A 26,450-nucleotide genomic window follows, 5' to 3' on the forward strand; every position below is an offset into this window, starting at 1 on the left:
TGGATTTGGGTTCCCTTCACTGAATGCAGAGTACAGAGTAAACCTACTTTATATGCCAGGTTCAGATATGAACATTTCTTCTTGGGCAATGCCAGGAGCTAATATTATTTGCAAATATTTTAATGACCATATGTATCTTTCTAACTGAAACTAATGTACTGAAATGTAATCTCTTCTAGAGTCACAGCTGGCTCATGGTCTGAACATAAAACTGGGATTGTAGAGTATTTTCTAACACAAGCCCTGCAATTTCCTTTAAAAAAAAAAAAAATGTAATGCTCATGTATTTTAGTTTTTTAGTCAGCAAAGTGAGGAAATAAGCAGTGGCTGGATTGCCTATGTGGAGTACATCTGAAATTTATAAAGTAGATAGCACAATGCAAGATAATCACTAATTTTAAAATTGGATGTTTTAAAAATATTTAAAATTCAGATATTTTAGCCCACTTTTCAATTTAAAGGAAACAGAATGACTTCCTTGCTGAAAAATTCTTGTCAATAACCCTTCACTTGCCCCCATAAATATTCCAGTGAAAGGAAAGATGTTATTTTTTCTCAAATACAAATGCTTGCTGAGCTTCTACAAATTGTACAAATCTTTAAATTGGAATTTCCCTTCAAAATTCACAAGACATTATCCTTATCTTTATGCATCCAAATGGCATGTCATTTCTCCCAGTCATCATGATAAACAGAACCAGATTTTTTTCATTGTACAGGATTTCAAAGGCAAAGGAAATACAGAGCACTGAGCAAGTAGGTGGCCCATATTGGTGGCTCCTTCACAACTATGATCATTATAAGCACTCACAGAGAGGCCACTGGTCTTTAAAGACAAACTCTCCATCATCTCTTTTGCAGATCCCTGTAGCCATCACTGCAGAGGCACAGTGGTCCATTCTAATCTCTGAGTAGAGGAGAGGATGAGATCATTAAATTATAATTTCTATGCACAACTGCTACAAGTATTTCCTACCAACAGGATTAGTATGAAAGCAAGATTCCAGAATAAAGCTGCTCAGCAGAGAGGAAGGCAGTTTAGTGTCTTGTAAATTTGATTTCACTGAAAGCCCTGACACATCATAATAGTGGAATCCTATTTACTGTAGCAAGCAGGATGGATAATGCTATTTAATACCTGGTGTACTGTATGCCATCAGCTCACAGCTTTGTACTCTATGCTCTCATCTTACCTTAAGGTTAATGCTTCTTGACAGCCAACATGGTAAATAGAGCCCAAATTAAGTGCTGATCCCATGATTTGCAAATCTTTTCTCTAAAGTTAGACACAGAAGAACTGGCTCCAGTTAAGGGGATCATTTTAACAGAATACACTTTAAAAGCTCACCCTAAGGGGAAAAAAGAAGTAAGTTTTATATCCCTAAAGCCAGATTAAAACAGCAATTCAAGGTTATTCAAACCACATTTTCTGTTGGAAATTCCAGAGGTTAACAGAAAAGCCAATGTACTTGGAGGATTTGTTGAATAATGAATTGAGGAGAAGACCCCATATCTACTAACTATATTGATTTTCTCCCCCGAGAGGAGGAAATAGCAAGCATAGAAGTGGGGTAACATCAACGCATATTGTTTGCTACTTTTCAAAGCATCTGTATTGATAAAGCTCCTTTTTAGAAACAGGCCAGAGTGCACAACGGCTCACTGTTTGCACCTAAGTTATAATCAGCTGTGTCGGTTGTAGTAACAAAAGACACGATGTGAGTAGGCTGCATTAATTTTTCTACCTAATATTATCAAAATGCATTTATTTGAAACTTCATTTGGAAAAAGGCTTTTATTTAAGAGTGTAACTCAATGTATAAAACATGCACAGCAAGGGGCTTTGCTAGGATCTGGCGCTTGCGAAGGCATTTCAGCCATGATAGTGGCTTGGTGTACCTTCAATGTATGAATGTGTGGACCAGAGAGCTTCATCTGTTTCTGCAATTGTCTTTAACTACAGAAACCATGGTTATCGCCCCGTTTCCACAGGAATTAGGAAGCCAATACAAAATTCCCAAGTGTCACAGGAACCAAGTGTCTCTCTAGGGTGGCAGGTACAAACCAGCTGAACCTATGCAGGCCTGGCTGAGGAGCTGTGCTGAGTTTGCCACCTCACATTTATGGTCACAGACAGTCACCCAGTGACCCAAAAGCACGGACAACTGCTTCTAAAGTGGTTTTGTGTGAAAAATGGCAAAGGTGCGATTTTTGTTTGTTTTAAATCCAGTAAGCCAATTTACTATCTCCTCCTTCCAAAAAGGATTATTTATATTTTAGTGATTCTATCCCATGCTACCCTGGCTTCACCTGGGAAGGTATTTTCCAATGGCACATTTCATCTGGTAGTAAAAACACATAATAGTTTCTGCCCATATATAGTACACCAGGTGCAAAATAACCTCTTTTTGTTTCTCAGATTATCAGTCAGCATCATTTCTGCCTGTCTTCCGAGCTTTCCACAAAGGAACATAGGTAAAAATACCAACAAAAAGTAAAGCAATGCCATCATCAATTAATCATACAGACAGACCAAATACTTGCTGATGCTGCCGAAGATATGCCACCCACCGGAAGTGGGGAGCTTTTAAAAAGTTGCTCATTTGATGGAAGCATGACCTTAGAATTTAATTAGTAATTTTCTCCCCAGGTGACAAGCTGGTAATATACTTTACTTCTGAACAGTAATTTATTTTTTCACTATTCCCTTTTAATGTCCTCCTCTGCCCAGCTGGTGCAATTCCCTTTCTGTGTTAATTCTAGGTGGTTTATTGAAAAGTGTATGCACATTGCTACTGAGACCAAGGAATCTGAAAAATGCAAGAATATTTATGTGCCACACAACCAGGTTGGTCTGAGCACTGAGCTACGTGTCCTTAAGCTCCTAAGGCCACGAGGGCTTTGGTTCCTCCTCAATGCTGGGCCAAACTACATCACCTTTAAGAAAGTCAAGAACAAAGTGGCTGGCTCGGAACAAAGAATTCATTCAATTTAATTTTAAAACTTCAAAAGTTATACATGCATGCCACTGGAACCTTCAAAGGGACCAAGTTTTCCTGGGAATACGGGGGCCTTCATCCTGGAAAACTTTCACACATATCGTCCAACTAATGACAACCTAACTTTTCTCTCTTAGAACCAATGAACCACTGGCAGAAGAATACATTTTCCTTAAGAATGTGCCAACAATCCACTTGAAACAAATTATCCAGCAAAACAATTTAGCAAGAGAAAGTCTATCTTCTCTCCAGAAGGCGGAAAGAGCTGACTACCACACAAGACTAAAGATGAATGTAAGGTCACCCCAAGGAATCAAGCTGCTCCAATGACTCCAGCTTCCTCACTAGAAGGAGCGGAAAGCACCAAGAGCAGACGCTAAAGTATGCAATTTCTAGGTACAGAAATCATTCCTTTTTGGTCAAAGTTTGTCAGGAAGTGACAAATTCTGAGGAGGAAACAACAGACTTTTGACTGTTTAATACATTCAGGTGATGAGGACACAGTAATGGTGAAGGTGTGGGTCCCAAGAAGCACTAGAGGCGGAGGTGCTAACTTAGCACTCACAGTTAGCACTACAACCAGCCAGACTCAACAACTAAAGCAGACAACCATGCCTCTTAAAGACAGCTGTGTCCTGGTTCCCAGGGCCGCTGAGGAAGCTGACTCAAAATTAGATCTATTGACAATCTTCTGGCTTTATATTTGTGGGGCAAGTTGCTTTGAGTTTCAGGATACTCACAGAGTGGGTAGCCTCATGCTGTTAATTGTGAGGAAAAAATGAGACAAACTATAAAATGTGTTTATTGCAACATATAGTCTTAATCACAATTATTTCAAAATGTGTAATTGTCACAGAGAGGTGTGAAGCATTATAGATCTGTCAATCAATTATACCTCAATGAAATTGTGAAAAGGAACTGTGGGAGGACTTGGGCCAGTCCCTTGAAACATGTCAGCATCTTCTCTAGGGGTTGCTCTACGCTTCCTCTGGGCAAACTGTCAAACAGGAGTTAATATTCTTCAGGGCTCTTCAACAAGGGTCCTACTCCTCAAACTCCCTTCAGGCCTCAAATTTAAACATGAGGTTTCTAACACTCTAAGAGGCAAGAGTTTACTGTCTGATTTCTCCCAACGCTAGCTGCAAAGTCTGTGACCTCTGACTGACTGGGAAATGGGGTCCTGGGAAAGTTTTACTACCTATGATTTTGGAACACTGGTTCATGGAAGAATACAATTGTTATCTGGGGAAATTTCACTTATTAAACCTCACACATTAGTGAACAAAGGGAAGGCTATCCCAGACTCCTGGTGGACACCTGGGAAGAGGAGAACTTGACACGTGGCAATTGCCTAACTGATAAACAGTTCACTGAAATAAAATCAAGAAACAAACCAGGCTGTATTACAGAGCTGGAGGTTTGCACATACTCAAAATGACTGGTTCACAACTGGAAAGGACAACTGCATCAGAATGCACAGCTGAAGGAATAACTAAGTGTTCACACAAAGATGGAGTACACACACTTACTGTGCGTAGTCCATCACAGAGAACATCCTTGGGAAGATATCCTAAGACCTGCCAAGGTTTTAGTGATCCACGAGAACCCAGGGCTTGCACACCACAGGGCACATACTAACAGTGGCTTCATTCCCACCCCACATAGGACTTGCTGATCTCCCACTCTCCATTAGTAACTGAGTACTGACTTAAAGGCTTTATCATTACTAGTGGTTGAAATAAAGACACGTTCAAATCCACTCTCAAACCATAACTACATGGGTGGTAATATAAACAGATGATTCCCACACTCATGTTATCATTTTTTTCTCTAATGTTAGGCAACATTTAATTCAGCACTTTTGATACTTTTTAATACCAAGTATGCTCAGAAATCCTAATGGAAACCCTTACACAGTGTACCTTCACCACCACTAATAATATGGAAGAAAATGCCTTCAAACGGTTTACAGAATGAATATAACTTCGTGCAACCACAGATGAAACCCACCTGGACAAAATGACAGCTCCTCTAGTAATATCAACAATAAAGAAAAACAGAACCAGGAAGAAGAAAGACGTGAGGCTGGAATTAAAGTGATTCCATCAACTATGGGAATCTTGGGCACAATGACAACCATATGTCCTACGATAAAAACATCTCAATTTGATAAATTCTGGCCAGTTCCTACAGGGGCCTCATGTCATCTTTTATTTTGGCAGCGGCATTACTTGGGATTGAACTGGGGTGTTACGCATGTTACCCTCCTTAGGTCTTTTTAACAAGCCAGCTTGAGAAACTGAGAGTAAGACTCATCACAGTCTGGGAAGGAAAGATGAGGGATGTCAGAACTGGTGCTCTAAGTGGCCCTTCTGAAGACGGCGACCTGCACATCAAGTCAGACTCCTTTGCTGGATGAGGAAGTCCTAAGAATGGTCTTCATTTAAAATAATAATAATAATAAATGATTACTTTTGTGAACATTATACGCAGGTGCAGTGGAGTGCACGTGAGCTAAAATATTTACTGTGGGGATTTTATCACTGGTTTCTCCTCCAATCACTCTATATCATGCCCCTCCATATCTCTACCTGAATGTTTAAGAAGCACCACAAATAATCCCAAACCAAACCCTATATATGCCACCACACTTATCCGAATTGATGTCTGCATAATCTGGTATCTGCATAATCGTCCCCTATAGTCAAATCTATCTTCTTAGTTACAAGACTAGACCTAGAATATGTCTAAGTCTTTCTTTTATTGACTTTCCAAACCATGATCAAATCTGGCCTCTACCTTGGATATACAAACCAGAAATTTTTCATCATCACTGCTAGCACCCTAGTAATAGCCATGGCCATCCAATTACCCCCTTCTGTCCCCAATGATGCCAATTGGATAGGGTCCTCATATAGTTCATTGTAATCTCAAGCTTGCTGTGTAGTAGACTTCTAAATCCTGAAACTCCTGGTCACTACCCAGTGCTGGGCCAGCAGGTGTGTGCCGCCATGCCAGGCTTGTCATCCCAATTCTCAATTCATCTTTTGCCAAGTCTCCCTTGCTTCAACTTTTGCCCAAGGTAGTGGCCTATTTTTCTGATGCCACCAGGCTTCTTCTGTCCTTGCCCCTATCTCAGGGTGACCCAGATTTGCTTCCCTGTGATTAAAAGCCTGTTTTCCTTCTTCATGGAACCCCAGGCTTACATGTGGCTGAAGAACTCCCTATTCCCTGCTAAGTTACTATTTTCCACATCCTCTATGCTACCAGTATGCTATGTATAACTGACTTTAAGTTCTAGGAAAAGGAGATGTTTATCTCATACATCTAGGGCACAAACACCAGTACCAGAGACATCAGGTATGTAAATACACCTTATATATTCCAGATAGGCTGGCCAACATCAGAGAAGCGAACAAGGAAACATGTTTGAAATACAAATAGTTGCACTAAGCAGAATTGAATGCACTTTCTTTTCCCCCCTATATCTGATCAAATGTCATATTTTAAATAAATCAAATTTTGTATCCTAAACACAGAAGAAAGGTCACTTTGCAATACCATGGATTCTATAAAAAGGTAATCTAAACAATAAACGGAGTTCACTGAACAGGGGTTTTGACAAGACGTTAAAACATCAATCTTAAGCCCATTGTCTTGTATCCTCCAGCCTTGATCCCTCAGCTGTGTATTGGTCCATTTTTGCATACAGGCTGACTCAATCTCTCCTCTAAGTCCTACATATTTTTAGCTCCTGTTAACCACTCTTGCAGGCTAGGCTGTAACTGCTGTAAAATGAGGTTTTCGCTGACAGCATACCCTTCAGTACAGAACCACCTCAAGCCAGGTATGTCGGCATTCATGTACAATCCTAGCACTCAAAGGTGTAGGCAGCAGAATTAGAAATTCAAAGTCATCCTTAGATGTATATCTAGTGAATTCAAGGTAATGTCTCAAAAACACAAAGAAAAAAAAAAAAAAAAGCAAACAACACCTAAAATCCCAAATAAGACAAATAACAATACCATATCCAGGAGTACACACAAATGTAACATAAACAATGTTTGAGGAAGTTAAAAGAAATGCTGTGGTTTTACCTGGGGCAGGGCAGATCAAACACATTATATAATGTAAATTAAGTGAGGGAGTTCTTGGGTATAGAAAACATAACAAACAGTAATACAACCATACAAGCATACACAAAAAGACATTCTTGGAGACAATGACCTAGCTACTTGATCTCCTCACTTCTTAACTAGGACAAGCAACTTTGTGCTAATTTGTTGGTTTTTAAACAAATATATGGGGAGATACAGATGCTGTGAGAGAAGAAAAGCATTGACAAGAAATAGCCATACCCTCTCCTCTAGTCTGGCCAGCTGCTCTTTGTAGAACGCATCCTGCTTCCGTATCACTCGGTCTTTCTCTTCCAGCTGCCGAGCCTAAAAAAGACATGGGGAGTATACTATATTGAGAAAAAGCAAAAGCAGCAACCGTGAAACAAAACTCAGGCAGAAACTGCATTATAAACATATACAGAGCTGATGTTCACTGTAGTCCATTAGGTCTCTGCTATAGAAAAATATTAATATGATGATGATTGCTACATTTTTACGTAAAGAATGGAACCGCATTGTACTTTTTTTTTACTGTAACAGCTGTGTCCTACTTTGTCCAAATGTATTTGGAAATCAGAATACAGTGTACAATAGACTGCCTTATTTAAAGTCTCTTTTACAGAGTAGTTTTAAAGATTAATAGTCTGAACAATGAAACTTTGATCTGATTCTTGGAATTGGATACATGCTTGCTAATTCCAAACAAATAACAAAAAAATCTGTACAAATAGCTCATGCACATGAAGCGTACAGTTCAGAACCCTTAAATGATCAGTGCAATCTATATATAGATGCATGTGTTCATTCCATTTCCCTACACACGAATAGGTAGTAGCTTAAAGGATAGAGAGCTACAATCACTGTTTATTCTTTATTTGAAATTTTTAAGATAATAAGTATAATTAAGACATTTGTTTATAATATTAATTTTACAAGATCTTATTTTATGAACTTTTAAAAAAGCAATAATATGCAATTCCATATTGAACTAGTGAAAAGATCTATTCATGGGTGTCAAGACTAGTTGGTATATATATACACATACATATATATATGTATGTGTATATATATTTATATTAAATTGTTTCCTATCTGCAATTATGTTAAAGTGGTCTTTGTTCCTGAAACAGAAAAGACCTCTCTTTATATTACCTCACACTAACAAAGTTACATAGTACCATTTTTGTGTTCAGTGAAGGATACATAGATGCCTGACTGCTACTTAGGAGAAATCAAAGTATCTTGGCATTTCCATCTTTGTACTGGTCTTATATTCCTTTGCAAAGTGATCTTGTGCTGCTTGGCTCACTCTGTAAGAGTTAACCATGCAATCAAGTTTTTGTGTAGTTTATATTAATCCATTAGCTCATTAGTAGGTGTTGTTGTTGTTACTTACTTTATCTTCAATATCCTGTAGCATGTTAAAAATAAACAGATATTTAGCAATATGTATACATATGCCATTTTCCCCTTAAATCTGGAAAAATATTGAAAATACAAACCAAAATAAACATCATAATAATGGGGAAATAAAAGATGACTTAATTTAGAATACATTTAAGCGTCATTGTACTCTTAAAGGTTAAGTAAAAGGTTCCAACTGTCATGTTCATGCTAATTGAAATTATATGAATAATAAGAAACAGAGTATGATTAAATAAAAAAACATACACAAGTAAATCATTTATATTTTCATGGTAGATACTGTAAAAACTTATCTTTTAGGATTAAAAAGGAAAAAAATGTACAAAAAATATTTTAACAATGCCAAGTGAGAAAAACCATATATAACTGCATCATCTAAACATGTACTCTCAACCTTGCTAATGCTATGACCCTTTTATACAGTTCCTCGTGTTGTAGTAATCCTCAATCATAAAACTGTTTTATGCAATTTCATAACTGTAATTCTGCTACTGTTATGAACCATTAATTTACATAACCATGTTTTGTGGTGATACATTGTTTATTACTTATTAAAACCACTGGAGACCAAAATAGCAAAGCAGCCATACTTGTTAACTATAGATGCCTGAAGGTAGTGGCACGCTCCTTTAATCCCAGGACTCAGGATTAAGAGGTGGACGGATCTGTGAGTTCAAGGCCACCCTGAATACACTTGATCAGTCCTAAAAGCAACAGCTCACACAAAGGTGATCTCAACACCTGGGGTCACATCCCTTTAATCCACAGCACTACAGAGACACAAACGATAGGATCAGGGTCTTCAGTAGAGTCTCAGGATTATTCTCTAACCTCACTGATGATAGGCAGCCTGAGGCTTGGAGACGGGACCAACCCTTTCACCCTGTGCTAGAGGTAAGAGCTAGTGGCATGGCTGCTATGCTTTGCTTCTCTGATGTTCAGAACCCAATATCTGTCTCTGAATCTTTTATTTTCATGATACAGTGTTTTCCAAGGTCTGTAAAAGGGTCATTTGAACCCTGTCCACCAAAGGGGTCATGACCCACAGGTCAAGAACTGACCAAAAGAGAAAAAAATAAATTCAGTGACGCATGCTCAAAATATAAATAAATAAAATTGAAAGTGACTGGACTCACAAGAACATTCATATAACAAAAAAGAAATAATAATAATAAAATCAAAATAGGCCAGGGATAAACAGGACAAAACCCAAAGATATAACTGTCAAAGTTAACATCACCAATACACAAGGAACTTATTTTAAATACTAAACCTTATCCTTCTTAACAAAAGCCAAAAATGACATAATATAGATAATGTATTCACATCCATTTACAAACAATGAGCGTATGAAAAACAATACAGGTACCGAATCAAAGAATGCAGATAAAATATATTAGGAATCATTATATACTGACATTTTAGAAAATAACTTTTAAATACTCAAGATATCAACTATGTGTATAGTGTGTTGGGGGGGTACAAGTCAAAATAGCAAGTGGTAACAAGTTTTTACTTTAAATAAAAAAGAATGGAGGAGAAGCAGAGGACAGAAAATCGAGTCTGTTACAAAGATGTACAAAGAAGTGTACACCATGATGAAATATTAGCAGTGGCTAGAATATACAATGACTACTGGACTACTCTTTATTATAATAGTGAATAGATCTTACTTCTACAACCAGAAAGAAACATATCAGTATGAATACACTCATCTTAAACAATGGAAACATCAACTGATATAGACTATTTTTGTTTTTCGAGAAAGGGTTTCTCTGTGTAACACCCCTGGCTGTCCTGTAATTCTCTCTGTAGACCAGGATGACCTCAAACTCAGAGATCTGCCTGCCTGTGCCTCCTGCGTGCTGGGATTGAAGGTGTGACCTACTATGCCTGGCCTAAGATATTAAATTTTAAATAGTAAAGTATCAAGTAACAGCAGTACACAACTTCAAATTTTAACAATGTGAACAGTAATAGATAGCAGAGAAATTACTTCCTAAACCCTTATTGTACTAATATCTGCTTTTCTTCCACTCAGGATATTTCCCAATATGGTTACTGAAAAAATTACAATGAGCATGTGTCATAAGGACACTTTAAAAACACTAAGAAAATCCAGGATGGCAAGTGTATTGTTGGGTCTACTGTGAGCACAGGAACAGTGAACAAACTTAATTTTGAAGAGTTGCTCTCTATCTAAATAAAGTGCAGATACAATGTTTGAAAAACTTTAAAGCAACACACCAAATGTCAGAAGCATACACTGAAGACCTAAGAGGGAGCTATCGCCAAAGATCTGACAGCATCAAACTATAGGAAAACATCACATATCCTCCCTCAACTGCAAACAGAATCGATAGCGTGAGATCCGCTGGGGAGAATAACAAAGCAAGAAACATGGCCACAACACTTCAATGGCACATTGCTTTGAAACAGTTAATGGGATGCTGGGAGGAGAAGTCACACGATATGAATCCTGAAACGTAAATAAGCCGAGGAGACATTGGCTAAGCTAATGGCTGATGAGGATGGAGAGTCACACTCAGCTTAAGAGAAAGCTGTAAACTGACTGCAAAGAAATAAAACTTCAGAAACAGAATCATTGGAAATGAACAAATAAAAACAATGAGGATTAGAACATTATTTGCTGTTAAGTAAATCTTTTCCTGAGGAAAAGATGAATATAAAGTCTTTCCCCACCTCCATTTGCTATTTATTCCCAGGGGAAAAAAAGAAATCTACACTGATTGCTAGGTTTGGGACAACATGATTGGGCTTGAAAATGTGACAGAGTATGCACAGGTCGTTATGGAAATCCAGTCTCCCATCATCAAGAGAATCAAACCAAATAAGGAAATCAAGTTTCATGAACCTGAAACAAATGTTCTGATGTTTTAAATAGTTGTTGGTCACTAGACCAAATGTTAATTTATACACACTTACCTCTTTATAGACTTGTCTCTTTTCAGTAAAAGTATGAAGGTGCTTTACAACAAAAGATACAATAATGTCAATACAAGAGAACACAGGGACATGTGCAAGACATAGTGTGCTGATAGGAACTTTACCTTCCCACGTATATTCTTTGGAAAATCTTCATAGCTCAAACTTTTTGGCATTGCTATGCCCTCTTAGCCGTGGTATGGCTCCGGATGGCACAAAATGATAGCACTGGGAACTCAGTGATGTCACAATGACTTGGTCACAGTACAAGCATGTGAAAGCCCTTGAAATGCCAGGGCTGATGCACAAAGCTCTGGGCAGAAAGTGATATGGGTACCAACTCTGTGTCCATAAGATAATACCATGAATGCAAACATTACTAGAGCTAAGGACAGGCAACATTTTTAAAGAGTTCTGAACAGGTACGGCCTACTGCCACATTTTTTTTTTTTTTTTAATTCTACATCTTCAACCATTCTGAAATAAGACAGTGAGCTGGGAGAGATTCAGTGTTCACAATGATAGGAATAATCTGTGGCAAGCAGCTCTATCTGTCCTCACAGCTCATGTAAGAAGATAAGCAAGTAAGAGCAGGAATGGAACTTTACTCCTTGTCAAAATGATGTATGAAGCATAATATATATATATATAAAATCTCAATAAAAGTGTATGCTCACATTAAAAACTAAAAGAAATATCAAAGCGTTTAGTTTACCAAACACTTCAAGAACATATTGTAAGCTACAGAACATGATCACTGTGTGACAAGGTGACAACGTGACCATGTACTCAACTAGATGAGCACTACGCTTTTGTCATGAAGGGAAAACTACACAGTAAGAGGCTTAATGGTTAATGTCCAGTGTTACATGACTACAAAGAAGCACACAGGAGACTAGCAAAGCAGACTTCTCCTTGTTTCCTTCTATTCATTCCCAGAGAAGATTGAGTGGAAGGGCAACTTGGCCTGAATGTAGACAGTACCAGCCATCAGCTATGATCCCAGATGGAATACGAGGGGATTGGAGAAAGCAACACAGGCACACATCCTTGTTGTGGATTAAAACCTCTGTGTAGCGGGCCAAAATATACCCATTCCTTCCCTAAGTCCATTCTGTTAAGTATTTGATAGAGCTATGGGGAGTAAGATGGACATTGGTAACATACACCAACAAGGAATTATACTGAAAGCAGCATTTTCTAAAGCACACCCAAAGGTGACCTTCAAGATTAGTGCATCTCACTGAACTTACATGGGGCTGGCCTCTGGTCATTGTAACACTTTTCAGAGACTGCTAAGAGGCATAACTATAAGCATCATGTAAATCCCAGCTTGAAATGTTCAACTAAATTGATATCTACTATGGAATAACAGATTTGGTTGAAAACAGATGAGATCAAAGCCTTCCCTTCTAACAGCACTCCTTTTTAATTTTTCACACACTATATTTGATCATATTCTTTCCTCTCCTCTAACTGCTCCTAGATCCACCCCCACCCCCCCAACATCCTGCCTGTCCAAGTTTACGGTCTCTGTCCTAAAAAATGAAAAACATGAAGAAAAAAGCACACACAAAAGATAAAATAAAATAAAACCATAGAAGTCTGATTTGTTTTACTCCTGGACTTTTCCTGGAGTGTGGTTGACAGACCCCCATGTCACTCTATTGAAGAAAAGCAATTTTCCTTATCTCAGCGCTATCAATTTCAAACAGCTTCTTGGCTAGGGGGTAGGACTTCTAACAGACTTCTTTATCTGAATTTGAGAACTCACACAAGCCCCCAGGATTGGATCAAGTCCGTTTCTCTGTCCTAACAGAGTTTCTAGAACCCTACTCTCTATTTCAGCTTTTTGGTACTAATCGTATACAGGAACGGCCGACTGTGAGCATCCTCTGCTCCTCATGCTGGCTATTCTCTGGGAAGCAGAAAGCAGGTACAAAGGCAGTGAGTGACTCTGTAAGGCAAAACCTAAGACCAACAATTAAGAGAAGAGATGGATCAAGGCAAGTGTTTAAGACCAGTGTTCATGTCACACATTTCCAAGTTCTTTCCTCAGTAAATACCAGATCATGGTATTTATAAAAAAAAATATAAATTAAGTATTGACTGAAATCTTAATTATATGACCATTTTCTTGGTGTCTTTGGGGGGGAATTAACCTATAAATTCATATCTCATTTTTAATTTAATACACAGAATTGTTATTGACATAGGACAACAGGAAGCCCAGCTGCTAAGAGGAGGCTTGGCTGTGTACCCTGGTGCTGCTAAGTCGCCATGTGACCATGAATTGACCAGCACCAGTGCGTCCTTCAGGACGGCATTGAATGGTACTGCATGTCGCTCCCGCCTTATTTCCTTTGATCTTTGCATCCGAAAGCCTTTCAAGGCGCCCTATTGCGTGGTTCATTTAGACACTGTCATCTTTGGCATTTGCTTTCTCACCCCGGCTCCTGTCCTTAACTCTCCACTCTTTGGGGCAGGGAAGAGGCCTGCGCACCTTTGCTCCTCCGTCTAGATTCTTGGTTCAAGCTAAGTCAATACATCCCACAAAAGTGGCAGGCGGGATGGAGAGGCTGCTGCCCTGAAGGACGAATGCAAGATAGCACAGCTGTGGGGGAGGAGCACCAAGGCTTACTTCAGAACACCATAGAGCAGTCGCTGCTCATCGTGTGCCTGTCTTACTCAGGCCAAGAGCAGAGCAAGGCAGTGCCAGCATCTTACCACCAGGAACAAAAGCTAGTCTTGCTAGTAGGAGCCCAAAGAATGCTCAGAGTGTGAAGGGACCTTCTGCAAAGAACGCCATTCAACCAGGTCTTTATCAACAATGGCCGATTCTATTGGCGAACATGTCTATTAACTATGATACACGTTGGATATGGATTTTTTTCATTTTTTAAATTCCCTTTTTTAATTTATGTGTATGGGCACATGTGTGCAAGTGTAAGAAGGAGAGTGTTAGATGTTCTGGAGCAGGAGCTACAGATGGTTGTGAGCCTCTAAAATAGTACTGTTAACTGTTGAGCTATCTCTTCAGCCTATAAATATGGCTTATTAGTAAATAAATCTGTTAAATATTTGAAAGCAGGCTACAATATTATATACAGATGCTCCTTCCAGTATTATCAGGCCCCTCCAAGAAGGCCTGCAGCACAGGGATATTAGGAATAGCAGGTCTTGTATCGGATCACTGAATGAAGGTAGAGATCCTTACTTGAGACCCTTCTGACATGTGAACCAAACAACCGTTGCTATGGAAGCTGTCCTGTGCATCACAGTATGCGCAGCTGCATCTCTGGCTCTGACCTACATAGCCCAAGAAGATTATGACCAAATCTGTCTCCAGCCATGGCCAAGTGTCCCCTGTAGTGAACGGCTGTTCTAAGGATTGGTATTCATTTGAAGCCAATGATCAGCAGCTCTTTTCCCCCTGGGAAACCTTTTCAGCAAAGAACAGAAAATTGGGACATCACTGACTTCACAAAATGGGTAGCATGACTAACTCCATACCTGCCTGCCAACACACTTTAGCTTAATAGGTATCCATATGTACTGAAAAACTGGGTTGGGAACTGGCTGTATCATAACGTGACGGCAGGGTTGCCCTGCTAAGACAGTGCATAAAACTGTTGGGAATGGCCACAAATGAATAAGGTAATGGATCCTATCCCAATCAGAGATCAAACTAGAAATTATGATCCATTATTTTTGAACTAGAAGGAGACATGTAAAAGATATTCCATGTAAAATAAGACATGAACCCTCCAACACACACACAATTCTGAAGCCTTTGAACTCCTGGTCGGTTCAGGGAGGACTAATACTCAGCTGGTATCAGTGGTTTAGCTTGTTTTGCTTGGGCACTGCTGTCTAGGTCAGGATCCCTGTGAAATGTTTTGCAAGTACGTTTCAGAACGAAGCGTAGTGTTCTTCCACTGTAACTTGCTGGGTACATGTCACAGAGTAACAGGAAATTTCAAGGAGAGTTCAAACCACAACCTCAAGAGCCCAGGCTGTCCAGCTGGGGCTTTACTCTCAACACCTATTTAAAAGAACAGGGAACAGTCCCCAGTGTCTAAGAACCAGACGTGAGATTGACTCTCAGGGCTTCCGGGCTCTCGAGTCTTCTCTAGCTCGTGCTAGTGCATGCTTACGGTACAAGACCACACTAAATCAAGCTCAGAAGCTGAAGGCAAAACCAAATACTAGAAGACTAAAATTTTAGAGGGGAGAGAAAAAAAAAAAAGTAAGGCATCTGTCGGGTGAATAATCATTACAATGGGGGAAAACTTTAAGATCACAATTAGATGAAAGAGGACAACACAGTAAAGGACACAGACGCTAATGTAGGCATGGAACAGAAAGGGACAATCATTAGCACACCCAGCCACAGCAGAGATCAGTGCTATCAAACACTAACCACTACTATTACATGGGAAGCAGCTGGTTCCTAGTAAATCATAGCTGAGATGCACAGAGTGTGAAGAAGCACGAAGCCATTGGGGTTGTGTAAATGAGGGTACCATTATATTAAAGTGTATCTATTTTCTTATTCCACGGTGGAGAATAAATGTCTATTTCCAGGCATTTGTATATAATCTTGTTTTATCCTGAACATCACAAAGCTCAGATGCTCTGAAAGAGAGGCAAGTTAAACTGCACTATCTGGGCCAAGGCATTCAGTGTGACTGATCTGACAAATAAATTGGACAACTACACAGAGACAATTACTTTAAGACTACTGAAATCTCTGGACGAACTTGCATTTCTTCCATTTAAATTTAGATTTAATGTTCACACTACTGAGAACAATTGGCTAGTCAACTTCTCTTGCAATCTGTTTCACAGAGCTGGACGGACAGAAGGACAGACGGCCGGACACACAGCCGGGCGGGTGGGCGGGCACACGTCATCTATGCCCTTTTATGGGCAGTGAGGCTCCAAGCTCATTGCTGACTGAGGGAAGAAGGCAGTTTATCTCCCATAGCTCTGGAGATCCTTCTTTCTGCACTGGTTTAAAGCTAAAGGAAGAACACTGAACAATGATTCACCCAGTACACCGGGTTATTCTGACACTTCTCAGCGACAAAAGGATTATAAAAAAGTTTCCTGCAGTAGTGGATACAGACCATTCCAGAAGTATTTTCAAAACAGCCTCTACCTGTGTCAGTTCAAATGTCAGGGAGAATTAGAACACAGGACATGGGTGATGAGAGAGTATCTGGGATGGAAGAGGAGCAGGAGCAGGCTGAGAAAATCAGGCCACCAGGCAGGTCTGATGCCACAACAGAAGAGGGGAGGACCCTGCACAGTGGCTGCCTTTCACAGGCGCTGAAGGTCATATGCTCTCAACTGCCATGGAACCAAATGAAATGAAAGGGAAAGTCAACTTCTGCTCACACAGAAGGGACACCAGCAAACCAAGCTCCATGTTTGCAAATATTCCTTCAGAATGGATTTACTTGTGCATAGGACAGGCTGAGCAACTCTACTATGACAGATCAGTGAAATACAATTAGATCCACAGAGTCTATGCAGCAAAACAAAACAGGTATGGGGTAAGTAAATCTGTAGTTCCTTCCTGGCCGTTAACGCGTTAGTCTGACTTCCTATCTGTAGACATCTTTCCCATATAGCAGACTGGGCTACAAGACCTTCCTTGATGCTTTCCAGGCAGCTCACACTATGGCATGCATGGCACACAAAGCAATTCCACAGTGATTGTTCTGGGTCTCTTCATGTGTAGTCCTCAGCTTTGTTTCGGGCCCAGCTATACTCTGATGTGGGAGGACTATCTTAAAATCTAGAATCCTCTAGCATGTTGTGTACACTTTTAAATTACAATCCAGAGACTCGGGAATGGCAACTTACATTTTTAACAACTTTTCCCACTTATGAAGACCTATTGGGGCATAGAAAGATGGTTCAGTGATTAAGGGTACATACATGCTGTTCTTGTAGGAACTATGTTCAGTTCCCAGCACCCACGTCAGAAAACTTACAACTGCTTATAACTTCATTTACAGGAGAAGAAAAATCCTTTGGCCTCTTCAAGCAGCACCTGCTTTATAAATTTTAAAAATTGACCTGTAGCAACTAACCACCCAAGATTCAATGTGAAGGAAGTAGGACAATTTATACAATATAGTGTATATTTCAATTCATATTTATAATATATTTTACCACTGCAAAGACCCAGAGTAACATGAAATAATGTGAACATGAAAAAATGTGGAGTAAGCGTCACAATTTTTATGCACATATTTTCATTTTTGACTTATTTTACACGCACATTCATTCAGTCAAGGGAACATTTGCAGACAGTAGCCAGGCAGGAAATCCACAGTCAAAGGAACCGTTTAGTGAGCATAGACTATGACTCTTCCCACTAAAGCTCCCCAGGCACAACCTTCTCTAGGTTTGGATCCAACAATAACGAGCAACCTCAGGACTTTGATTAGGTTTTGCCTGCTGGGAAGTGGGAATATTATTAACTGCCTGACAGGGGTATCCTGTTGGCGTTATGGTTCAAGCTATCATCTTAATTATAGATTGCCATTTGTGAGTGAGATTCTCATTAACCCATTATCTGCTCAGATGGACCAAAGCTCCTAACATCTGCACAGCCAGGCACTAAGCATTCAGGCAACCACCCAAAAGAAAGTGACCCCCACACTCTACCTTTTAAAGCAAGTAAAGTCTACGTAAAACAATGATATTAATGGCAAATGGGAGTAACATTTTATGCAGGTGTCTGTTATTAAACACACTCATATAGGGTATATACTCAGTGATAAAGCACTGGTATAGCTTGTGCAAAATTATTCAGACTTATAGATAAAGCATTGTGTGTGTGTGTGTGTGTGTGTGTGTGTGTAACAAGAAATGGTCTTAGGTATTAAAAATTGTATAGCTAATCATATTCAATCTATATAACCAATCTATATATATATAATGATAAAGAATATGCATTTTGTTAGTTCATATTTTAAAGCTGACAATATTAAACAATACTTCTTCCAGACATTAACAGTTCTCAACCTTCCTAATGCTGTGACTCTTTAGTATAGTTCCTCTTGTGATGTAGTGACCAACCATAAAATTATTTTCATTGTTACTTCATATCTATAATAATTTTGTTATTGAGCAGTGTCTCAGTTCCTAAGACAATGAGAAATATGTGAATAAGAAAAACAAAATAAAAATTCTAATACACTACTTCAAATATCAACCAGCCAAACCCCTCTAACACATGCACAGATACACACATGTAAACACGCGGAAGGGGAGGGGCGCACAATAACCACTATTTACATAGGTGATCAACTTCAGCAGTGTCTTTCCAGAGGCAGAATAGACAAAGACAAACTGATAGAGCTGCCTGAAAATAAAGGCCACACACGCTCAGCATAAAGCATCAAGACTCTGCTAAAAGTTCTAGCCTGGTTCTTTAGAAAGTTTAGAATATTAGCTACTCGAGTTTTTAAATGTTGAGTGTTATGTGTTCTCTGCCATTTGTCACCTTGGCCAGAATATTCTAAGCTACAGTAAAGAATTGGCACTTTCTCCATCTGCACTAAAAAGACAGCTTATTTGCTTTGAAAAATGCCTACTACCTGCCTTAATCTAAAACTGCAAACAAGCTGTGTAATGACGTTTACAAGCCAACACCTCCTCCACCACTCTGCTCTAGGGAGAGCATAAATGATCTCTTGTAATCTTAGCAAATAATAATTCATAAAACTCTTTTAAAAGATAGGTTTTTATTTTACTACTAATGGCATGAGAGCCTGTTGAAAGCAGACACTGTGCCCCTGCAGTGTGTGCCCCTGCAGTGTGACAAGCCTGGCTTAGGCGCTGGAGGAATCCCTTCCCAAGGCCTCCTCCTCTCGGTTTCCTTTTCTCTTTTCCTCTGGGGTGAGATGCATGAGGCAGTAATGATGGCATGATCAAGGAAGAACTGACAACTGGCTGAGAAATTTGCAAAAGACTGCCTAGCTGGTCTTAGCAACCAGCTGTCCTTTGTCCTGGTGGAGCTTTCTGTCACCTGAGATCACCCGTATCTTCAAGAGATAAAAAAGAACAGAAAACCATTCACTGATCTATTGTCCACACGATTCCTGCAATCCGCTGGATGCAGAACTAATCCGGTGCGGATGGTGGAATGGCCTGGCCATCTCTATTCAGCTCTAAGCAAGCACACAGACACTGTAAGATGTCACAGTTAGGATAATCTATAAATGACCCTAGAGCATTCTGAACATGCTTTCTTTATCACCAAAGAAATAAAATTTAAACTGTATACATGGTAGAAGGATAAATGCTAAAATAATTGACCCATCTGAAGAATAAAACAAATTTAACATACCTAGTCATTTGTTGAATAAGTATTGAACACCTGATGTGCACCAGCCTCAGACAATGAGATGAACATACTGGAAGAGGGGTAATAAAGAGACAATAATGGGGAACAAGGTTTTTCTCTTACATAAGAATCTGGATTAACAAATCACACAAATACATGTGTGTGAAGTCATGACATAAAGGTACAAGAAGAGAATTTGGCAAGTAGGCAGCCAGCAGGTGTTGGGAGGTGGAGGGACATGCAACATGCAAGGGTAACTGGAAGATGAATGAGCAATACCCAATGACATGCATGTATGACCATGTCAACAAGAAACCTATTATTTTATATGCTAACAAAGAACTGATTGCTTTTAAAAATAACTTAAGAGCTTTTTCCATCTATTCAGATAACCACATGATTCTTGTCCTTGCCTCTATTTATGTGTTTTATTGTGTCTACTAATTTGCATATACTGAACCATCCTTTTATCCCTGCAATGAAGCCAGTCTGATCATGCAGCATGATATCGCTAATGTGTTTCTGAATCTTGTTTTTAAGTATCTTCTAGAATATTCTTGTGCCTATAAACAACAAGGAAATTGGCCCCAGGTTTGTTTTTGTTTGTTTTGTTTTGCTGTTGTTCTTGTTATATATCTTTTTCAATTCTGACATCAGGGTAACAGTAGCTACACAGGCTATGTCTGGAAGCATTGCTGGACGTTTTTATTTTTTTCTATTTTTAACTTACTTTAAAATTTATTATTTAAAAAAAAAACTTGCAATTAACACATTACCACACACACACCAAAATTAACTAGACCCAAAGATTATAGAATTCAATGAACTTCTACAGTGATGGCAATAGTTAGAAAGCATTGTAAGTAGTCATTCTTAAAGGGTCTGGTAGAATTCAACAGTGAATCTATAAGGCCCTTTGTCACTAGATTCTTATTACTGCTTCAATCTCCTTGGCGTTGTAGATCCATTCAGGTCATTTACATTCCGTTGGTTCAATTTTGATAGATAGCTGCCGCAAGTCTGAGACAAGATCAACAGGGTCCTTGAGGTTCAGGAGCCATTTAGCAGAATGAAAGGATAGGCCCAAAAGGATGTGTCCTCAAATTCAGTAGTCTATGGAAAGTTATTTCTAATACTAAAAGTCAATAAACAAACACAGTTGTATGACTCTACAGAGTCTACAATGTCCTTCATAGTCATTATATAACTTAATTCAATTTTCAAAGTAATGCACACAGTAGAGAAATTGAAGTTTAAAAAAAAAAAAAAGTTTGTCAAAGTTCCCACACAAGGCTCATGGCGGAGGACATCTAGGGTGGCAGATATAAACGGCACAGTCACTCAGGCCGTAAGTGCCCAAGACTTTAAAGCCTCAATTGTTCTTTATTAACAACAACTGTGCCATCCCCTATGGGTACTCTCCATTTTCTTTCCTATACTCTTTACAGTGTCTGCTCCCCAACATTCAATTCACTCAATGACACACAGGAAGCCTTGTTATGAGTTGTGTCCCTGTACAACTTAGGGGCAGAGGAATAATGAGGAAATGATCAGAAGAGGCTTGCCTATGAAAATTTTACATCAGTAAATTATAAACTATGAAGAGTGAAAATAAATGTGAAGGAGTGCTCAACAAATAGCAAGAGGTCTATCTTGTCATCACTACATGAGAGCGAGCGCCTAGCACAGTGCCTGCAAGGCATTACAGGTAACCCAGGTTTCCTCTGGGTTCTATGCATGTCCACATTTCCCAGGTTCCTCACTCACACAGAAACTAAACATTTACTCCTTGTGCCCCAACCTGTAGTGATGTATTATTTATGATTTATTAAAGCTTGCCTGGGGATTCAGAAATGCAAAGTGAGCCTCAAGCTATAGAGGCAGTGGTGGCATTCACCTTTAATCCCACCAGCCAGAAGCTAGGAGGTGGTGGCATACACCTGTAATCCTAGGACTCAGGATTAAGAGGTAGACAATCTCTGTGAGTCCAAGGCCACCAAGATCTATACAAGACTGAATCAGTCTAAAAAGCGAATTATATATAGCTTACCCCTTTAATTCCAAGATTCATAAGAGGTATATGTCAGTATCAGGATTCAGTATTAGGCATTCATTCTCCAGCCACACTGAGGCTTGGTGAGAGCTTGTGGAGACAGGATCAGCCCATTCAGGCTGAGGTAGAGATAAGAAGCTAGTGGCTAGCTGCTTTGCTTTTCTGACATTCAGCTTGAATTTCAATCCCCAATATCAGTCTCTGAGTTTTTATTTTTCATGTTATACCAACCTTCTTATACTTAAAAAAATTCTTAAGACTTTAAAACATTGAATTTTGACAGGGAAAGGAAAGAGGTGATGCTTCTGCAGCCCTCTGTGAATTTGTCTCTCAAGTCAATACAATGGATATCTACGTGCCATTTTCTCCATGTTCCTTGGGCCAAGCGCTAGCTCTGTGCAAATAGCTTTCTATTCCATTCCTCTGATATGCCCCTCTAACTTTATCACACAGAACACAGCTGTGCACTGGAGAAAGAAAAGATGTTAACAATTAGATGCTCTGAAGACATGACAGAGTCAACAGCATCGCCACTTGTCACTCTTGCCCTTTACAACTGTATCTGAGTGGTGTTCACCGTCCCAGCCAGCAGTACTCACAAGCATGACCCATCAACTAGGGTCGGCTGGCAGTTTGCAAGATCACAACCCTATCTTCAGACTTTCTATAGGTCGAGAAGGATAATGCAGGATGATGAGAAAGAAAATAGAAGAAACAGAAGTACAAAGTCTGTAGGACGACGAAGACTCATCAGATATAATCACTGACTAGGCCCAACAGGAAGCAAAAGACATTCTCAGCCATCAAGCATCAGAAGTCACAGGATGTGGAGACTTACAGAATCCCACATATACACAGCAGTGACTGGATAGCCTGGGGAAGCTATCCTAACAAATACTTCAATACCGAGGAAGGGGAAGAACAGGTAGGCCCCACTCTGAGAATTAGGACTGGCCTAGGTAAAAAAATCAGTCCCAGCACAGGATATACACAGAAGACTTGGCAATCCCATGGAGAATTAGGGGCCACTCCACATCTTGATTGAAGTATCTCTCAGTGTCATCTTCTGCACAAATCTAACAGAGACTATTTAAAGATGGCCATGGTAGAAAAGTATAGCGTAATTAGGCCATTAGGCAGCCATTAGGATGAAAACATGTCATAGCCATCAGTCCCATAAAGTGTAACAGAAGGGGAATCAAGACTCCATAAAGAAGGTGACTGCCATTTCAGGGTCATCACAGAGTATTAGGTATTAGGATGGTAATTACTTGATTTCTTGCAATTAAAATAAAAGAAAAAACCATAGGTATAATTTTCTCATCTGGTAACTATTAACTTTACAAATCTGATTTTAAAAAAATAGTTGTCTTGTGTCTGTGTCCATGTGTATGGGAGTGGGTGCATACAAGCCCGAGAAGGGCATCAGATCTCCTGGAGCTGGAGCTACAGAAGGCTGTGAGCTGTTCAACATGGGTGTTGGGAACACACATACTTTTAACTGCTGAGTCATCTCTCCAGCCTCTATAAAATTAAGCTTTTCATGTTATGGATGTCCCACATCTGTCTCAAGTTATATTACCATTCTCAAAAAGAGTAGTGTGAAAATGTCAATGTTGATGGTCAAAATGAATAAAATGTGATCAGGGAGTATACATGATGTGTGCTGTTGTGTACTAGTCTATGGGTGCATTTCCAAGGTCAATTTTCACCTTCCAAACAAGTGTTTCCTCTGTTCCCTACTGGTTAGTGTCCCCTGGACTGACTCACACATACTAACTTTTGGAAGCTGTGGCTGGTGCATCCACGATGAGAAAACCCTAACTTAAAATCGATAAAATGGAGTGTTCACTAAAAAAAAATTTAAAAAGTGTTCACTAGAGAGTCTCAGTAGCTATGGCATGCTCAGCAAGAGTAAGGATGCCTCAAGCACAGGAACAGAATGTGTGAAACATTAAGGGTGCTTGGAAGATCAGACAGCATTCTAATCCTGGAAGCAACAGTGAGTACTGACATGTTAAACTGTTTACAGAAAGAAAGAAAGAAAGAAAGAAAGAAAGAAAGAAAGAAAGAAAGAAATTAAGAAAGAAAGAAAGAAAGAAAGAAAGAAAGAAAGAAAGAAAGAAAGAAAAAAAAAACACCGAGGGTAAGTCCTTCTACAGCAAAGTCTGAACCCCGAAGCAGTGACCTCTTGCCACAGGCAGAACAAGAAGGACCAAGGAATCTGTACAAGGAGGACCTGAATGGACTGAGGTCAGTTGTCCAGGAATAAAGGAAAGGAAAGCAAACTTTTAAGATGGCTGAAAGCGAATAGAAATAGTGGCACTCATGTGACCTATTGGCAAGCAAGTATGTAGAGAAACCGCGCTGGTAACCAGCCAGGCAAGCCAAGGTGATTCTAACTGCACGGCCTTCCGTGGTATGCACTTGCCACAAGACAATGAGCGTGGGGCCTTACACTGAATAAATTCCTCTGATGCTCAAATTCCTGAAATGAAAAGGGGTAAATTTGTATATAACTCATGCACATGTTACATCATCCCCAAATTTCTTATGATAGTACAATATAAATGCTACGTAATCTTACACTGGACTGTTTACAGAATAATGGTAACAAAAAAAATGTGTCTATACCCTACATAAATACCACCATGACAGGCTTTACAGAACACCCAACACACAAAGGAGAGGAAATAGTCACAATGGCCCGACAGCTGGAGAAACTACGAGAAAGGTGAGGGTTCTAGCCTACATGTCACCTAATTTACTTAAATTTAGCATAGTGCTCAGCTCAGGGGGGAAACAGTTATTGTTAAACACGTTAAATATTTTACATTTGCCATTGCTTGACTCTACAGATACAAAACCCTCTTATACAGAGGGCTGCATGCATCCCAAGTGACTGGATAAAAATCAGAGCAATAAAACTTCCTTAATTCTGATTAATTTTGTTCTATAATTGAAAAAATTTTAAAAACAAACAGAGAACTCAAGTTGGCTTCGCACCTGCTATGTCATTGAGGGTGACCTTGAACTCCACTTCTTGCCTTCAGTTCCTAAGTGTTAGGATGACATGTCTGTGTCACCATGTCCAGTTTATATGAACCTGCAGACAGAGCCCTGGGCTTCAAGCATGCTAGGCAACTCCTCTACCAACTGGGCCACACCCTCAGCCCCTGATTAACATAGAGTACTGCAGCCAATCAAGGGAAAGAGGTCAGTTTACCAGTGACTTCTAATCCCACAGCTTCCTAACTATCTAGAAGAGAGGATGCAATTCTATTTGCTCAAGGTCCCCTGGAATTAGTAGTAATGTATGTAATTAATAAATGTATATCTTCTCAAAAATGAAGGTAACAGGGGGCAAGCATGAAAAACATGATTTAGCATATGTGCTTGCTGTGATTAATAATGTCCTAAAAGTTAAAGAGAACATATTTCTTTTCTAGACACTTTTGAATGTTCTCGCCCCATGAGCCTGGAAATAAGAGCAAGGGGTGTTGCAGCTATGGCAAAGCTGTGGCCCCTAACCTAGGGGAGCAGCAGGGAGGGTCAGGACAGGGGCCACAGGCGTGCACACACTGGGCAGAAGAACAAGGGCTGTAACATGAGACAGACAGAGACAGAGAATACACTGCGTCAGAGACAGCAGGGAGAAAAGCTAAATAAAGAGAAGGGAAGTTACTACCCAAAGTTCTGAGAGCAACTGCTGTAAGACAGGAGCAGACCAGAGCAGACGGATTCATGGCCAGGAAAGGGGCACAAGGGTTAGGAAGATGGAATCATGGAGCTAGGAGAAAACAACCCTGACATACCCTAAGAGGTGGCCCTAAGAGGGCAGAAGCAAGCCACGAACATGAGAAGTTGCCGGGGCTCACCCCAGTCTCTGTTTCCTTTTGGGTTCTTCCACGGATCTACCGTCTCTCTTCCTCTCCGCCCGGTATTCAGGAACACACCCCTGCCCCAACCCCAACCCAAGTTCATTTTTTTCTTGCACATGTTTTATTTCCCCACTCAGTACCTCTGCCCAGAGTGACTTAAGATTTCCATTGTAAACATGCCAACACTGGGTACTAAGACACAATATACTTGGTACACGCTGATTGTAGCTCTTTGTGATGACACAAAACACACAAACCGGTTACTGCTACTTGGGGGTGGGTGTGTTGATTTAGACGAGAAAAGACCCCCATGGCTTTGGTGGAGAATATACGGACCGCAGCTGGTACAGGTGGGGAGGCTGAGGGGCACGGCAAGGCCTTGCGGATGAAACCTGCTACCAGGGATAGGCTTTGAGAGGAAAAGCTTTGTCCTACTGTGGGTGTGTTCCCTGCTGTGTGCCGCAGGTGAGGACGGGAGCTCTCAGTTCCTGCTCCTGCTACCAGGCCTGGTACCTGCAGCTACGCCGCCCCACCATAATGGACTCTTGTCCCTCTGGAATGGGAACACAAAAATAATCTTCCAAAAATCGCTTTTGGTCACACTGTTTTATCACAGCAGCGAAGAAGTACCAATACAGTGAGTCACTTTGCTCCCCCAAC

General features: G+C 39.9%; 1 protein-coding gene across 2 annotated transcripts in view; it reads right to left on the minus strand.

Moving 5' to 3' along the window:
• Positions 1-26,450, minus strand: part of Chchd3 (coiled-coil-helix-coiled-coil-helix domain containing 3) — a 247,847-nt gene that overhangs the window by 83,709 nt on the left and 137,688 nt on the right. The window contains exons 5-6 of one of the 2 annotated variants that reach the window (XM_051175883.1): positions 8,514-8,528; positions 7,358-7,441 (exon numbers count right to left, since the gene is read on the minus strand). In XM_051175883.1, coding sequence (XP_051031840.1) covers positions 7,358-7,441; positions 8,514-8,528 — 99 coding nt within the window. The remainder of the gene's footprint in view (positions 1-7,357; positions 7,442-8,513; positions 8,529-26,450) is intronic. The other variant, XM_051175884.1, reaches the window with a different exon arrangement.

This window comes from Phodopus roborovskii, unplaced genomic scaffold (genome assembly GCF_943737965.1).
Source record: "Phodopus roborovskii unplaced genomic scaffold, PHOROB, whole genome shotgun sequence".
Lineage (NCBI taxonomy): Eukaryota > Metazoa > Chordata > Mammalia > Rodentia > Cricetidae > Phodopus > Phodopus roborovskii.